We start from the raw sequence: 18502 nt of genomic DNA, 5'->3' as shown, positions 1-18502 counted from the left end.
AGTCATAGCTGACAGTATAGTAAGTGCTATAACAAACATTCAATTGCTGATGTGAATTATTTTATCAGGTCAGAATTAATTAGGTGATATTTAATTTAAATTATGTAAATCCACTTAATGTACTTTTTTTTTTAACAGAAGCCTTAATTGGTGAAGTGTATGTTGAAAGGATTATTGATAAACTTCATGCTGCTCTGTCAAAAGCAAAAGATCTGTCAGAAAGTGGCAGCATTGAGCCCTCTGTGTCCTTTATTTGTGATGTGGCATCCAGCTTTTTTAGTTCTGTTAAAGGCTGCCTTCTAATGTCATCAGCTGAAGATCTTTTGTTGACCATCTTTCAGCTATGTGCTCAAAGTCCAGAATCAACTCACTTATCAGGTAAGAATGTAATCTTTGCAATGTTACTTATTGTTCTAAACATTTGGCTAATAAATGGTCACTTAAACGTGGACAATTTTGTGAGTTGAATAAACAAAGATGCTAAATTGCAGAATTCCATCCTGGCATGGAATGCCTACGACGGGTTCTAGAAACAAGGTTATGTACGCAAGAAAATAATGATGTTTAACATTAGACCACTATTGCAGTAGTTTAAGCTTTTTACACTTTATACCCTGCCAAGGATATATGACCATCTGCCATATTTCTAAGCTTATGGCACCTTTCCCCCACACACTAACAACTGTAGGGCTTAAAGAGAGAGACATAAAGGCAATAGTTAGGTGTCCAAAAGCTTCAGAGCTTTCCTGCAGCTGAAATGTGCTACCTCTCTTGGCTTTCTGGAACTTACGGTCTGCAAGCGATCCTTCAGGGCTGGGCAGATAAGGACCCTGCTTTGGAAAACCTTCCACAGTTTATTTTTCTGAAGAAATTGTTTTTTTTTTTTCTTTTCCTGAGAAATTAGTAATTTTATGCTAGAAAAAGTATTTTTTGTGGACTGTTATGCCTGGTAGGATATTTGTATCCTGTGAATGCTTGTGTGGAAAAAATGTGTAAAAAGTAATTTTTTTCCAATTATTTCCTGCATATGTATGTCAAGTTCATGTATTAAGGGCGTGACATTGTACGTTTGGGGACTGTTTTCATTTTCTTTTCCTTAGAAACGATGCTTTCCTGTTAGGAGGTTTGCCAACTCACTCATTCTCAGCTACCCATCTTTCAGGCTTCTTTTTTATCTAAATCATGAAGCATTTGCTGGTGTCCTGTAGTCTTCCTTCTCCTTTCAGCAAGATTAGGAAGATTTCTCAGCAGTCTTCAGGTGTCCTGCCGGCTCTCTCATTGCCTTAGCTGCGTATGGGTGACTGTCTTGTGATCAGACTTTGTTCCTTGGACCACTCACCAATGTCTCTCATTCCTTTTAGTGTAGCTGCTGGGGAAGCAGTTAAGGTCTGGGAATTAGATTCATCCTCTGCGGTTGTTGCATTATCCTCTCTGGTAAAGGGAAAACCACTTTTGTTGGCCTCCACAGAGACTGGGTTTATCTGAGAACTAATCCTTCTTTTGTGTCTAAAAGTGGTATCAGAGTTTACTTTGACAATCTGTCCATCTCCCTGATTTTGTTCCAGAACCCAAAATGAGGGAGAAAGGGATGCTTCATACCTTCAATGTCCACAGACAACTCTGGTAATATCTTGATAGAACAAAATCTTTCAAAACTGATAAGTTAATTTCTTTTGTGAGGGTAAGAAGTAGGGACAACCTATGTCAAAGCAGACTATTTTCAAGTAGTTGTTTCTGGCTTTTTACCTTTTGTTATTCCAACTGGGACAAAACAATTCCAGGCAGGCTTAGGGCTCACTTTACCAGGGCTTTGGCTTCATCTGCTTTTCTGGAAAGGGTTGGACTTGAAGTATTGAAGAAGCAACAACTTCGTGCTATGTACATACTTTGACAAAGCACTATAAACTATATTCCTTCTCCAGGTGCAAGGCAAGCTTTGCTAGGACCTACTGGACATTTCCCCTTCCACCTCTCAGTTATTTTGAGCTGTGGTAATCTACCCATATAGCTAAGGCTACTGCAGCAGTGATCAGTATGAAGAACATAGCCACTCCCTTCCTCTGTGCTCCTTTTTTTCTGACTTTTTTATACTAGGTTTAGCCTCCTCCTCAGCACGAAAACTCTGAAGGGCTTGGCACTCAAACTTAACATTTTAGTCAGCTCAGCTCGAGCTGACTAATGGTTTGGGTGTGACAAAGGTGGTTGTTATATCCTATGCAAGATGTAACCCATATAGCTAAGGCTACTGCAGCAGTGATCATTCATCTACTGTTATGGCAAATTTACTTGCACAAGTATACTTTCCCAGTCTTGTGAGTTGCAACCCCCTGGATAGATTTACCTGTCCTTCTGATTGCCCTGTTGGAGAACATAGAACAATGTTGATATGAGTATAAGTTGTGTTGCCAACCTAAGGCAAAAACAGCAAATGGAATGGAAACCCTTATCGGGATCTGTTTCTCAGAAATCAGTACATTTTTTTCATTGAGTCATTCAAGCCTATGTCACTGTTTTTGCATACTTCCAGTTAACTCCCTTAACTTCTTATGGAATTCAGACATTTTCTGAGACTGCATTCCTGAAATATTTAACTTACTGATTAAGCAGCCAAAGAAAGGGCAAGACGCAAATGCCAAAGTCATACTAAGATTGTTATTGTTGGATATCCTGCTGTGGAGATGTTAATCACTGTGTGTCACTTGTTGTCATTTTCATGACTAAGGGGTTGCATGTTATTGAGGCGTGTAGTGTGAAATGTTGTGTTGGAGGATGGGAAAATATACTGTAGTACCCTATATTGGAGATATTGCTAGTTATTTACTAATAATTTTGAAGGTATTCAATATTTCCAGAATCAAGTGACTTGCTATTGCATGGCATCAAGTGAAGTCTTAGATGAGGTTGAAGAAAATTGTCATTGATATTTGTGCTATTAGCTGCATAACCTGAGATATATTTAGTGTTATTTGTATATTGATTATCCAGTTAAGCATAATGTTTCATATTCTGTAAATATCCTTTGTTTTTTTGCCACCCCACTGTTTACAGTCAGCTTCCACCTGTTCCTTTCCTTATTCACCTTAGCCTCTCCCTGGCTCAATCCTACCCATGTGTGGTGTCAGTGATGAGATCAGGGATGCTTGTGAAGCATCATACTGTGATGGGGGAGTGTGCTGTAACACACGACACCCAGCAGCAGCCTTGAGAGCTCTGTAGTTGCTACCTTTGAGAGGTGCATGCCAGCTTTTTTGGATGCACAACATCCTAACCAAACAGTGTACCACTTGTAGCTCACCGTGCTTTTAGCAATGGAATTGTAGTGAGCCTAGGCCCCCCCCCCCCCCCGATGGATGAGCTGACACTGGCCTCTCACTTACATCCACCGCAACACACACCTGGTCCTTACAGCAAACATGCTGCTTGGTAACTTACAGGTCATCTGGGCAGAGTAAGGGCTTTGTCTGTGTGTGCCACTGGATTTATTTTTGCATATATCATAATAAACAAACACACTGAGAGAAATTTCTTGATATACGGAAGGTCATATTTGGCTTAAAAAAGTATTCTAACAATATATGTCTATGTTGCACAGTTTCCATGAATGACAATCTATGAAATGTTAGAAAAAATATAAATCTGGGTTTCTATGCATTCTAATTTATTACAGTATTGACATAAATACCATTAATTCACTGAATATTATTACTGTAAGGAATACTTTTTATTAAAAACATTGCCTGTAATTCCTTTTTAATAGCTTTTATTAATTACATTTGTCTTGTTGTTTTTAACTTGATTTTTCAGATAATGCTGTGGAATGTGCTGATGTGTATAGGCTGCTAGAGGTACGACATTCCACAGTGCAAAGATGTTAATGAGTTAATGACTACTTTTAATTCATATTCACTGTCACGCATTAGAATACCTGCTAACACAGCTATAAATAAAGCAAAATTCCTCTGTGGAATACTTACCATCTGCTTGAAGAGGGCCAACTGATGGATTGATGATAATCAAAGTTTATGTGACCTTACTGCAGGTCTACTTTGTTTCGTTGAATCTCATTTCACTGAATTTCATTTCACCTTGACCACATCACTGAAAACACAAATTACTGAAAACTCATTTCACTTAATCTCATTACACTGAACTGAACTTAGTATATATGGCACTGTGTAGAGTACTGTAAAGCAAGTAAAAGGTATATGCCCTTTTCCCCACTGTAATGTGATCCTTGAGTTTATATATATATATAGTTAGGGGGTACAGCCCCCCACCTTGTTTGCTTTATGTTCTGTTTTACCAAAAACTTCAAAACAATACATTTTAAACAATAGACATGCATAGTTACAACACCAGTGACTGTTTCCAGAAGACTATATGTACTCAAACTAAGAGGGGGGGATATACCCCCACACCTCCCAATGTGGGGGGCTGTGCCCCCCACACCCCCTAACTATATATACTAACTCCAGGATTGCACTACAGTGGGGAAAAGGACATATACCTTTTACTTGCCTTACAGTACTCTACACAGGGACATATACACTAACTACAGTTCAGTGAAATGAGATTCAGTGAAATGAGTTTTCCGTAATTTGAGTTTTCAATGAAGTGGTCGGGGTGAAATGAAATTCAGTGAAATGAGATTCAATGAAACAAAGTAGACCCCCTTACTGCTGCTATGGCAAGGAAGATCTGAAGATGATTATCAGCTGACATTCCTATTACGGCACTGATGCCCTTGTGTCTCAGTGGGAGGGAGGAGGCAAAATCCATGGGGAGAAGGTATTACTCTGGATGTCAGGCAAGATATCGGACTACCTGCTAGCAGAATATTCCATAGATGAGAACGACAGCAGTGAATGTACTCATATGGGTGGGTTTGGCATAATGGTTAAGGTCTTCATCTTATAGACAAGACAAAGGGTTTCATTCTGACCTCAGTTTATTGGTTGGACCTAAAATGTCCCTTCAGAGCAGTTAGTCTAGTATTCAACTATGAACCTGTGTCTACATTTATAGTAAGTTCCATGTCACGTAGATGAGGGTGTGAACGGTAAATGTACTCAAACAGCTACTGATTTGAAATAGCCTTTTCCCTAGAGGTTCAGCCTATGCCTTATTGGATCGAATGCTGACCGATTCTCAAGACTTCAGTTCAACAGGCTTCACATCCTCTGTCCATAATCCCCCACATTACTAGAACTGTCTCGGATCTAATTTGCCATTATTCTGAACTGCAGCTCAGTCACTTGCTCTTTCCCGTATCCTTTTTTTGGACACGGTTTTTGCTCCTCTACTTGATTTTCTGGTGTAGTTAGTATAGTGTGTGTTTACTGGTAATGATAGGTTTGTAATTTTATTACATATAGTGTAGAGCTGTTAGTTAGTAGCTAGGTTAGGTGATTGTTTTTCCTGCCTTTTGGGACGTGTTCCCTATAGTTAGCTGTGTGTGTGTTAGTAGTATGGAGAATGGTGTTAAAAAATGTGTGCCTTGCAGTTTTAAGCTTCCCTTCCAGGATGCTCATGACCACTGTGTGTACTGCCTCTGGGCTGCTCACTTGGAGTTTTCTTGTGCGATTTGTGAATGCTTCAGCTCTCGGGCAGTCAAAGAGAGGAGGGCCAAGCTCATCCTCATGGGTTTTCTTCCCTCAGGGGATTCTTCCTCAGCCATGTCCGATAAAGGTGATAAGGCAGGTCACAGGCATGCTAAAGATCCAAAACTCTCTAAGACAGGACGCTTCTGTTTCTAGCCAGCCAAATCCAAAACTCCCCAAAACTTTGGATCTCCTGGTTAACTTCTGCTCTATCATCAAATCTGAAGTAGTTACTTCATTTGTTCTACAACCTGTGGGTATCGGATCCGACCTCGGATCCGAGCCGGCAGCTTTACTAGCTAAAAGATCCGAGCTCCTAGCTCCTCCCCTTTACCCATAATCCCCTGCTACATGCTGCCGTGTTTGCCGCGGCTGAAAGAAGCTACTTGTGAAGAGCTCCTTAGGCTTGGGTGAGATCGTTTCTTGTCAAAAATTAGACTAAAAGCTTAATTTTTTTGTTAGTGTGAGTGTTTAGTCCCCTTCGTCGAGTTATAGTCTTAGTTTTAAATTTTTGTGGTAATTAGTTTTTAGTCGTTGTGCTTGCCCCTCCCTTTAGTGTCTGGGTGTGTTTCTGTGATGGCTGAAGGGCCCAAAGCCGTCTTTTCTAAGTGCACTGAGTGTGGCCATAAGCTTTCCCCGGCTGATGGCCACACTCAGTGCATGTTGTGTCTGGGGGTGGCCCACCTGTCCACTAGCTGCCAGATATGTGCAGCGTTTAACCCCCGAGTCATCAGGGATAGGAAGAACAAGTTGATCCTGACGGGCTTGTTACTGCAGGACACTTCTTCTTCTTCCTCTCCCTCCAAGGCACAGGCTGCTACCGCAGCCCCTGTACCTTTAGGTCCTCCCACTCTGCCTGGGACTCAACCTCCCTCTGCTGCGCAGAGCTCAGGGGACTCATCTGCCTCTTCCAGGGAGAATAGGCATAAAGACAAAGAGAGACACAAGAGTCATAAAAGGCGGGCTGAGACTCATCCCTCAGCCCTGCCATCTAAACTCTCTAGTCCTTCCACGAGGGCCTCTGGATCCTCTCCCTCTCTGCTCCGTTTGCCTTGTTTCTTGCCGGAGCCAGAGGAGGAGGACCGGTCTCCCTCTAGGTCGTCGAGGCGGCCCTCCCGACCCACCTCGACAACGTCGTCTAGATCTACGAGAAGCCTGACCGACACGGACATGGATCAGATGATGTGTCAATTTCTGCAGACCCAGGTGCAGATGGGGGTGCTCCTGCCTCACCCCCCCCTTTTTGCTCCGATCACTCCTTCTCCAACCCGTTTTCGGGTTTTGGAGTCATCGGATCCAGGCCCTTTCGGAGCCGGGGTTTTGTTGGCGCCGATAGCTCCGGTAGCTTCGACACCGACTGTACCCTCGAGCATATCGGATCCTAGCTCTCGGGGCCGAGAGCCGAGCGTCGGATCCGTAGGGGTTGATGTGTCTTCAGTGCCCTTCAGGTCGGAGCACACTTCCCTCTCGGATCCGACTGCTTTGGCTCCGACACCAGTCCCTGCTTCGGAGCCGAGGAGACTACTTTTGGAGCCTGGGGAGAGTGGCTCGCCTTCGGCTTTTGAGGTAGTGGAGAGGGTTCTGTCGAGGTCTTCCAGATTACCGGTCCGGGCGTCGAATCCTCCCGCTCCCCCTATGCATCTGGGTCTATCCTCCGTCATCTGACCACTGGGACAGCCTGCTCAAGCCTTCCAGTTAGTTCCCTTAGAGGAACAGGACCCTGTAGGTGAGCCCTCCTCGGATAGTCCCACCGAGGAGGTTCCTCGCAAACGGAAGTGTAAAAGGAGGCACCTGGGCTCCCCCGAGTCCCTCACGACAGACACGGATTTGGATGAAGGGGAAGGTTCCCCAAGGTCACCCCCTGAGGATGTCTCCTTTGGAGACATCATGGAAATGTTGCAAATTAGAGGGGGGTAGTCTTCCCAAAAACCTTCCTCGGACGAGTCCGTGTTTCTGGAGGCGTTTGAGGCAGGCCCGTCTACCTCCTGGGTGTCCCCTCCGGCTGACCCCCTGGTAGACTTAATTACTACCAGGGCGTGGAAGGAGCCTGACACCGTGGAGCCAATCCCAAGACGGCCAGACAAAATTCATAGCCCTCCCTCGGATAGGCAGGCCTGGTCTAAGGGTTCATCTGTGGATGCCATGTTGGTGGCGGCTGCCACGAAGAAGGAACTGGCGCAGGAGAGTTCCTTGGTCCACCCTCCGGATAAGGAATCTCGGGCGTTGGACCGCATTGGGAAGCGGATGTTTGCTTCAGCTACCCTCTCGGTAAGGGCGCTGAACTACATGGCACATATTATCAGGCTACAGCGAGACCTAATAAAGGAATACGCTGCAGCTCCCCCGGAGTCCATGACGGTCGAGGACAAGAAGACCTTCTCGACTCGTATGGCCACTCTGAAGTCTATCTCGAACATGTCTATACGGCTACTCTCCCATGCTACGGAGGGAGCTGCTACAGCTACCAGAGCCGGGGTCATCTTGTGGTGTCATGCCTGGCTCCGCCTTTGCGATTTCACGGAACCCTTTAAGGCGTCCTTCGCGAATGCGCCCTTTGACGGTTCTTCGCTCTTTGGCAAGACCGTACGTGAGACGCTGGTCCAAAGCGAGAAGGACGGGAAGACGCTGTCTGCCGTGGAGTCCGCTTCTCTAATCCCCAATGATCCTTCTCGAGGAATCAGAGGGGACAAAAGCAGATGTGGTTCCGGAAGTCTCAGCAGTCCCATCCAGCTTCGGACCCCTCGTCCTTCAGAGGCAGAGGAGGACAAGGTGGACGCCGGCCCAGAGGCAGAGGGGGGCCGCGTAATTTCGGGTCTAGAGAACTGTTCTCGGATAGACCCACACAACAGCCCTGAGGGCCTACCCGACTGTCCCTCTCTGGAGGCAGTCGTGGGGCATTTGTCGGAGCACCTACTAAATTGGGAGTCCATAACGACGGATCGATGGGTGCTCCGGATCATATCCAGAGGTTATTCCATCCCCCTCCCAAATCTTCCCCCTCCCATGAAGCACCTCCCCGATGTCCCACCCAATCAAAGGGAGGTGGCAGCTTCAGAAATTTCGAAGCTACTACAAAAAAGAGCCATTCAGCGCATCCCCCTAGACCAGTTCGGATTGGGCTATTACTCCAGGTTCATTTTGGTGCCAAAAAAGACGGGGAACTTGAGACCAATTCTAGATCTCTCTTCCCTGAACCTGTTCATTCCCAAAGAGAAATTCCGGATGGTCATTCTTCAATCAATTCTTCCCCTCCTTCGGGAAAACAACTGGATGTGTTCCATAGACCTTAAGAATGCGTACTACCACATTTTGATGGACAGACGATCCAGGAGGTTTCTCTGCTTCTGCCTGGGAGCCAGTCATTATCAATTCAGGGTTCTTCCGTTCGGCCTCACCTCAGCCCCCAGGGTGTTCACCAAAGTCATGGCAGTGGTTGCAGCCCACCTGAGACTCCAGGGCATTCAGGTCTTTCCATACCTGGACGACTGGCTCCTCACCGCCTCCAACAGGCATCAACTGTGTGTTGCCCGGGATTATGCTCTAACTCTTGCCCAGAGTTTGGGCGTCTCTGTCAACCTTCAAAAGTCCTTTCTTCACCCTGTGCAAGTCCTGGAATTTATAGGGGCCAAATTGGACACTCGCATCTCTCGGGCCCTTCTAACTCCGGACAGGGTGAACACTTTATCTTATCAGGTATTAGCCCTCCTTCAGAACCCGGCTCCTTCAGCAGAGTTAGTCCTGAGAGCACTAGGGTCTATGACGGCGGCAATCAGTCTTTGTCTACACGCACGGCTACGAATGAGGATTCTGCAATGGACCCTCCAGGTCCAACGGTCTCTATTACTACATCCGCTGAACACCCCTATTCCATTGAGCAGGGCATGCAAGGACTCCCTCCTCTGGTGGCTTCACTCAAGGGAGCTGCGAGAAGGGAGACCCTTTGTAATACCCCCGCCTCGAGCCACGTTGACTATGGATGTTCTCGCCTCGAGTGGGGGGGGGCATTGTTCGGGCAGAACCGTCCAAGGCACATGGACTCCCTTAGAGACCGCTTTGCATATCAATGTCCTAGAGATGAGGGCGGTGCTTTTGGTGTTGCAAGCTCTCCACGGCCTTCTCCCTCTAGGGACTATTGCGGTTCAAACAGACAACATGGCAGTAGTCTGGTACATAAACAAGCAGGGAGGAACCAGGTCTTATCCCCTTTGTCGGGAGGCTTTGAGAGTTTGGGAGTGGGTGATATCCACCAACCGCTTTCTGGTAGCGATGCACATTCTGGGTCGGTCCAACATTCTGGCAGACAAGCTGAGTCGTGTGATCCTCACACCGTACGAGTGGTCTCTCAAACCATCAGTTGCGAAACAGATCTTCCTCAAATGGGGTCTTCCTTGCTGCAATCTTTTTCGCCTCTCCATCAAACACAAAGTGCAGCGAGTTTTTCGTGATACTTCCCCCACCAGGGGAGAGTCCCAGAGACGCTCTAGTTCATGCTTGGCCACCCGGTCTCCTGTACGCTTATCCCTCCCTTCCTCTTATGACGAAATTCATTCAGAAAGCACGTCGGTTGGGGAGCAAAATTATCCTCATAGCCCCATTCTGGCCTCGCCAGATCTGGTTCCCATATCTGCGGTCTCACAGTGTAGTTCCTCCATGGATCTTAGATCCCATTCCGGATCTGATTTCACATCCTGCAGGATTGCAACCCTCGAACCTGGTAAACCTCAAGCTAGCGGCTTGATTGATCCAGTTCTACTGATGGCAAGGACTCCCGGCGTCTCGTCATCAGTAAAGGCCATTCTGGTAGCGGCTCACAAGCCTGCTACCAGAAGAATTTACAGTAGTAAATGGGCTAAGGACAAGTGCTTATATCCCTTTACCATTCCTGTTCCGACGGTTCTTGATTTTCTGTCACATATTTTTCATCAAGGAGCAAGTGCATCTACAGGTAAAGTACAATTGGCAGCCATTTCCCATTTTCATGTGGGGGATGAACTGGGATCTCTAGCTTCTGCTAAAATATGCAAAACATTCTTGAAAGGCATTTCTCTTTTGAAACCACCAGTTAAGACTGCGGTCCCACCATGGGACTTAACTCTAGTTTTGCAAGCATTGACAAGCCCACCCTTTGAGCCTGCCGCCTCAGTTCCTTTAAAGTTCTTATCATGGAAAACAACCTTTCTAATTGTAATTACTTCAGCCAGGAGGATTTCGGAACTTCAAGCCCTTTGCATGAAACCTCATCTAATTTTCCATAAGGATAGAGTGTCTCTCAGGACTAACCCTTCCTTTTTACCAAAAGTGGCTTCAGAATCAAATATTAATCAGTCGATTAATTTACCAGTGTTCTTCCCCAATTTTCAGAACCTAGGGGAATACAAATTACACAAATTAGATGTACATAGACAACTACGTTTTTACTTGCACAGGACTAAGGATACTCGCAAGGCTGATCAGTTGTTTGTGTCCTTTGCCAAATCTGCCATGGGTAAAGCCATTTCCAAAGTTACTTTAGCAAATTGGATTTCACTGTGCATCATTCATGTGTATGTAGCCTCAGGTAAAACTGCTCCTATCGGAGTCCATGCCCACTCAACCCGATCCATAGCCTCATCAGCAGCCTTCTGGTCCAGGGTTCCTCTGGACGACATATGTTCAGCAGCTACTTGGTCCTCCTCCCATACATTCATTTTTCATTATAAATTGGATATGATATCCAGGAGTAGGGCTTCCTTTGGCTCCGCGGTGCTTCGGAATATCCTTCCTTAAGGGCCGCCCAAGGTTTTTAGGTAGCTGGGGACTCTGTCCCACAGGTTGCAGAACAAATGAAGTAACTACTTCAGATAAAGAAGTTATGTACTCACCATAACGTTCCATCTGAGTAGGTACTTCATTTGGCTGCAACCGACACCCCCCCTCCATGCCCCCTAACCATTATCGCGATTTCTGATCATGTTTTCAGATTGTCTTAAGAGGTTAGGCTTATTTAGTCCTCTGTCGAGGGCATTAGCTTGTTGGATTAAGCAAACTCGATCTGAGGAAAGGCAGCACGTAGCAGGGTATTATGGGTAAAGGGGAGGAGCTAGGAGCTCAGATCTTTTAGCTAGTAAAGCTGCTGGCTCGGATCCGATACCCACAGGTTGCAGCCAAATGAAGTACCTACTCAGATGGAATGTTATGGTGAGTACATAACTTCTTTTTCTGACATCTCACGAGCCAATTCCTATTGGCTGTGCGCCTCGGTGCCGATCCCCATTGCTCTGCTGCCTCTGTGCCGAACCCCATTGGCACTGCTGCTTCAGTGCGATTCCCCGTCGGCTCTGCTGCATCGGCGCCGATCCTCGTCAGCTCTGCTGCATCGGTGCCGATCCCCGTCGGCTCTGCTGCATCGGAGCCTTTACCTATCGGCTCTGCTGCATCTGCGCTGATCCCTGTCGGCTCTGCTGCATCGGCGTTGATCCCCGTCAGCTCTGCTGCCTCGGCGCCGATTCCCCTCGACTCTGCTGCCCAAGTCTCATCCCTTTGTTGCCGGTCCTTTGCCGTGGTGTCTAAGTTGCTGCCTCCTGATTTCTACCCCCAAACCTTTGGATCCAAGGTCTTTGGAGCTGGTGATTGTCCATTCCTTAGGACTGGAGCTGATGGCCTGGCTGATATCAGCTCTGGTCTTGACCTTGTTCTCCTCAACCTGGTGGTGCTGGAACTAGGCAAACCCAGGGTTTGACAGGGTTCTGTGGGTCAGGTTTGAAAATTCCTGTGTGTGTGTTAGTAGTATGGAGAATGTTGTTAAAAAATGTGTGCCTTGCAGTTTTAAGCTTCCCTTCCAGGATGCTCATGACCACTGTGTGTACTGCCTCTGGGCTGCTCACTTGGAGTTTTCTTGCGCGATTTATGAATGCTTCAGCTCTCAGGCAGTCAAAGAGAGGAGGGCCAAGCTCATCCTCATGGGTTTTCTTCCCTCAGGGGATTCTTCCTCAGCCATGTCCAATAAAGGTGATAAGGCAGGTCACAGGCATGCTAAAGATCCAAAACCCTCTAAGACAGGACGCTTCTGTTTCTAGCCAGCCAAATCCGAAACTCCCCAAAACTTTGGATCTCCTGGTTAGCTTCTGCTCTATCATCAGTTCTGACATCTCAAGAGCCAATTCCTATTGGCTGTGCTGCCTCTGTGCCGATCCCCATTGCTCTGCTGCCTCTGTGCCGATCCCCATTGCTCTGCTGCCTCTGTGCCGAACCCCATTGCTCTGCTGCCTCTGTGCCGAACCCCATTGGCACTGCTGCTTCAGTGCGATTCTTCGTCAGCTCTGCTGCATCGGTGCCTTTCCCCGTCGACTCTGCTGCATCTGCACCGATTCCTGTCGGCTCTGCTGCATCAGCGTTGATCCCCGTCAGCTCTGCTGCCTCGGCGCCGATTCCCTTCGACTCTACTGCCCAAGTCTCATCCCTTTGGTGCCGGTCCTTTGCCGTGGAGTCTAAGTTGCTGCCTCCTGATTTCTATCCCCAAACCTTTGGATCCAAGGTCTTTGGAACTGGTGATTGTCCATTCCTTAGGACTGGAGCTGATGGTCTGGCTGATATCAGCTCTGGTCTTAACCTTGTTCTCCTCAACCTGGTGGTGCTGGAACTAGGCAAACCCAGGGTTCGACAGGTTGAGGCAGGGTTCTGTGGGTCAGGTTTGAAAATTCCTGTTTCTGCGTTGTCCCTCCTACTCGAGGCTTCTGCCTTTAATAGCTTGGCCTCAATCTCAGAGTCAGGACAGGGTGGAATGGCTCCAGATTTCAGCATGTCCCTGGGTTCTTTACAGCCTGGGGTCTCTGTGTCAGGGTGGTCTGCTTCTGCCTCTTTATTTGACATTGTGGAGAAGATGTTCTCCGGTCAGGAAAGAGAATGCTGTAGCAAGTCCAATGTCTCCCCTCCCATGTCTGTGTCTAACTGCTTCTTAGTTGGCTCCAGGGCAACCTGCTCTGGTTGTTCTCCTAACACCATCTCCCTTACCCCGCTCACTCTAAGCTCTAATCACTTTACCGGCAAACACCCAAAATCACCACTACATCAAACAATACCCAACATCCCACTACCCTCTCTAATATAAAAACCTTGCCAGCTCCTTTATACGTATAATCACTCTAGTAACTACTTAACAACTCTTAACAACCTCATCCCATTATGCTTAAAAAAACTTTACACATCTCCTTTCTACTACTGCTACTTCTACAGTGTTCCTTTATTCTCTACCTCACCCAGCCCATTAATATCTACCATTCCCAATCCTTCCACACAACCAACCATGTTACCTTACCTCTCCAACACTCACACACCCCAATTTCTCCACACCTATATCCTATAAAAAATAATCTACTTTTTCCATATAAACTGCTTACCTCACAAAGATATTCCACTCCCATAGTAACTAGCAATTCTTCCAGTATCATAATTGAGCCCAATGTACACTCTAAACTTTCAAACCACCTCTCTAACTCCATCCTATACCTAGTCACCACCCTATTATTGGGAGATATCCACCCTAACCCAGGTCCCCCCACCTCAGCAACTATTAACAAGTCCATATTACTTACTTCTTTAAATTCCCAAAGCATAGTCAACAAAATCCCAAACCTGCATGCCTGGCTTACACACAACAAACCTGACATCCTATCCATCCCTGAAACATGGTTAAAACCCCATATAAAAGACTCTGAAATAATCCCACCAAACTATTCTATCATTAGAAAAGACAGATCTCATAAAAAAGGGGGTGGTGTAGCTCTCCTATACTCATCCTCACTATCAGTTACTCCCTATAATAAACCCACTCCCCACTTTAATAACGCAGAATTACTACTAACGTTACTTCAAATCAACAAACACAAGCATATATGTATAGCCTCCCTTTAAATTCCCCCAGGTGATAACATTTCTACACTTGAAGACATCCTGTCCTGGCTCTCCAAAAACATCAGCAATGAAACTATAATCCTAGGAGACATGAATATCAGTTGGGCCTCCATTCAGTCTCCCTCAAATCCAGTTAACATTAACCTCTACAACTTCTCTCAGCTCATTAACTCTATAACCCGCCCCTCAAAAAACCCCTCCAGTGGCAGTATCCTAGACTGGATCTTAGTTTCTCACCCCCATTACTTCTCCAACAGTGGTACTCTTCCCGATCCTCTTAGTGACCACTTACCCACATTTACACACCGCCTCCCCTCACCTCTCCATCGTACCCATAATGTTATTACTACTCGTAACCTAAAAAACTTTAACCCTACAGCTTTTTCTAACTCTGTGAAAGCAATAAATTGGAATAGTCTAAAAACACTTCCTCTAGATAATGCAGTCGCCCATTTCAACACTACCTTCTTAAACCTCCTAGACCATCACGCTCCACTAAGAACAAAAAGAATAAAAACCAAAACTGCCCCCTGGCTTACCAAAGATACACTTACCACAATGCGACACAGAGCCAAACTCTGGACAAACTACCAGAAAAATAAGACCCCCCCCTCCTCTACAATGAATACAAAACACTCCGAAACAAAGTAAAAAAGATGATCACCACTGATCGACAAAATTACTTTTCCTTACTCCAAAACAACAATAAAACTAATCCTCAGAAATTCTGGAAAGGCATCTCCACTCTCCTAAATCCCAGTAAACCAGTCACCCCCACCCCAAACCCAAATGCTCTTGACATAGACCTGGCTACTCAATTTAACTCTTTCTTCATTGATTCTATTTCCAAATTAACCTCATCTTTCTCTAACATCTCCACTCCCTCCAAATTACCCCCACCCTCATCCACTCACCTTCCACCACCATCCAAATTACCCCCACCCTCATCCACTCACATTCCACCACCATCCACTAGTTCACCCCCTCTCCCATCTTCTCATTCTGCACCTTTCACCTCCTATCCCACTCTTCCTCCCTCCTCATCACTCCCACCTCCAAATACCCCCTCTTCCCACTCTTCACTTTTCTCTTTAAAACCCATACCCACCTCCACCATAAAAAAACTTCTTCTAAAACTGAAACCAGGTTCAAATGCTCCTGACAATATTCCTTCACAATTCCTCAGCATAGCTGCCGAAGCAATTGCCTACCCCATTAGTATTTTAATAAACTGTTCTATCCAAGAAGGCACAGTCCCCCAAATTTGGAAAAAGGCCTTTATCATACCCTTACATAAAGGAGGCAATAATAACAATGTCACTAATTTTCGTCCCATAGCTATCCTGTCTCCCATCTCTAAACTCCTTGAAAAGTGTATCCGACTACAACTCCTACCTTACCTCATTAATAAGGACCTATTAACTCCCATACAACATGGTTTCAGACCAGGCCACAGTACTATGACAGCCCTCATCTCCTTCCTGGAAACTGTAAACAAAGCCCGAGACTCTGGTCATATTGTTTCTACCCTTCTACTGGATCTCTCTTAGGCCTTTGATACTATCTCCCACAGTCTTCTTATAGCTAAACTCTCTAAGCTTAACCTATCTCTCTCTTCTCTGAACTGGTTCTCCAGCTACTTATCCAACAGATATCAAGCAGTAAAATGGAAAAAGGCTACCTCCTCATTCCTCAATACACCAACTGGTGTTCCACAAGGTTCCATATTAGGCCCCCTCCTCTTTAACATATTTATTAATGACTTTCGTAACTCTATCCCATTCTCTAACATCATCCAATATGCAGACGACTCAACTATTATTTGCTCTGCCACTTCTGTCCCTTTACTTCTAAAGCTAACTCAGGATGCTTTTTCAACCACTGAACAATGGATGAAAAATAATCATTTAGCACTCAACACTTCTAAAACCAAATTAATGGTATTTACTCCCTCTAAAGTCACTCCATTCAACAATAACACATTTTGTATCACTAGTCATAACAACACAACTCTGGAACTGGTATCAGAGACAAAGCTACTTGGCGTGCTAATTGACAATCAGCTTAAATTTAATTCCCACATACAACTAAATATCAAAAAAACCCATCAAAAACTAGGTATGCTCTATCGACAAAACCACTATCTTACCCCCACCACTAAACTCACCCTCTCTACATCTTTTCTCATACCCTCCCTTCTCTATGGAGCTCCACTCCTAACTAATCTACAATCCTCTCTGAAAACTCAACTCTCATGTAGTTACAACAAAATTGCCAAGTTCGCTACTAGCCATAAGTCCTCCACTCACCATTGTTCCTCTCTCCATAAACTAAACTGGCTAGAACTACCTAATCACCTTATCTATACCCAACTCACTTTAGCACACAAGCTCATTCTCAACCCCTCACTCTGTCCCTCCCTCTCCTCTGCCTTTAAAATGCATCTACCTGACAGAGTACTACGATCCAATAACCAAAATCTTCTAGAAATATACAAACCAGCTCGCCCCCCAGGCAAACACCTTCTATCCTTTAGTCTAGCACGACTCTAGAACTCCCTACCACCACACAATCGTGCTACCCCTACTTACTCTATCTTCAAAAAAACTCTTCACTCATACCTAGTATCCCAGTGGAATGCTCCAGCTGCCACCCCACATAACTCACACTGCAAATTTTCTCTTTCTCCCCTTTTTCATTAACATTGCTCCGTCTAACTTCTCCTCAAACTCATAAACTGTTTGTTATTTACTTGCAAACTAGATATTATTCTAGTCTACACCTCTTACTTAAACTTTCTATATACTAATGTTCCTGTACATTTCTTGTAATCATTCCTTAAAATTCTGCACCACCTGTTCATTTATCTAAAACCTATACTGTTTGCAATGTTTGTTCTTGTCTAATCTAATTGTATATTTTCAATCTATGTCATATTGCTATATTAATTGGTCTGCGCTATATTATAGCATATGTAAACTTATTATCTACTTAATTTTGTAACCTTCATTGTTTATGGAGCTTTTCTCCCCAGGACTCCATTGAAAACGGGTTCACATTGGCCCAATGGACTATCCTGGTAAACCAACTGCAAATAAATAAATAAATAAAATAAATAAACTGCCCTCTCAGTACGGCCCCCAGCCTCTTCTGTTTCCCTTCCTGGTTCATGAGTGTGGGAAATCTCTGGGAGGAGGTGGTGTAAGAGGAAGCACCTGGGCTCAGCTGAGGAATCCTTCAGTGAAGACACCAATCTTAAGAAAGGAGTGACATTCCTCAAATCCCCCTGCAAAGATGCCTCCTTTGGTGATCTTTTGGAGCTCCTTCGCCAGTGCAGGGGCTGTTCTTCTGAAGCCCCTTCGGAAGAGTCATTGTATTTGGAGGACTTTCAGATGGGCCCATCCATGTCCTGTGTAGTTTCCCGTCTGGATGCATTTATTGATTTAGTGTCCCAGAGTGTGTGGAAGGAACCTGATCTAGTGGAACCAATCTCCAAGAAGACCAATGAGTCCCTCACCTCCCCACTACAGATCAGCTTCACTGGAGTAAAAGTCCCTCTGTGAATGCTGTCGTGGTGGCAGCCACCACCAGAAAGGACATTTCTGAGGAGAGCTCCTTGGTCCGTCCCCTGAATAGAGAGTCTAAGGCATTGGACTGCATATAGAAGCTCACTTACATGTCAGCCACCTTTGTGTTGAAGGCATTAAATTATTTGGCTCAATTGACCAGGCTTCAGTGGGGCATTGTATCAGAAGTGTCAAATGCAGTAAAGATACAGCAGTCTCTAGAAGCTTAGAAGATTTTGGAAACTCAGCTGTCCACTCTTCAATCTATTTCCAATGTATCCATGCGTCTGCTTTCCATTTCAGCTGATGGTACATCTCGGGTGGCTAGCACAGGCATGTCTATGCATCAACATGCCTGGATGAGGTTGTGTGACTTTGCAGACTGTGTTAAGGCTTCCTTTGTTAACCCTCTATTTAATGGCTTGTCTGTGTTTGGAACTCAAAGGT

The 18502-nt window shown here is 45.4% G+C and overlaps 1 protein-coding gene across 1 annotated transcript in view; it reads left to right on the top strand.

Moving 5' to 3' along the window:
- The window catches only part of LOC122802390 (E3 ubiquitin-protein ligase listerin-like), a 1831112-nt gene that overhangs the window by 650096 nt on the left and 1162514 nt on the right, over positions 1–18502 (top strand). Inside the window, exon 11 of the mRNA XM_044072016.1 lies at positions 139–378. Within this exon, the coding sequence (XP_043927951.1) occupies positions 139–378 (240 nt within the window). The remainder of the gene's footprint in view (positions 1–138; positions 379–18502) is intronic.

This window comes from Protopterus annectens, chromosome 5.part0 (genome assembly GCF_019279795.1).
Source record: "Protopterus annectens isolate FY-2018-M chromosome 5.part0, PAN1.0, whole genome shotgun sequence".
In the NCBI taxonomy this organism is placed as follows: domain Eukaryota; kingdom Metazoa; phylum Chordata; order Ceratodontiformes; family Protopteridae; genus Protopterus; species Protopterus annectens.
Note: the sequence above shows the minus strand (reverse complement) of the source record. Positions and strands in the feature narration are given on the sequence as shown.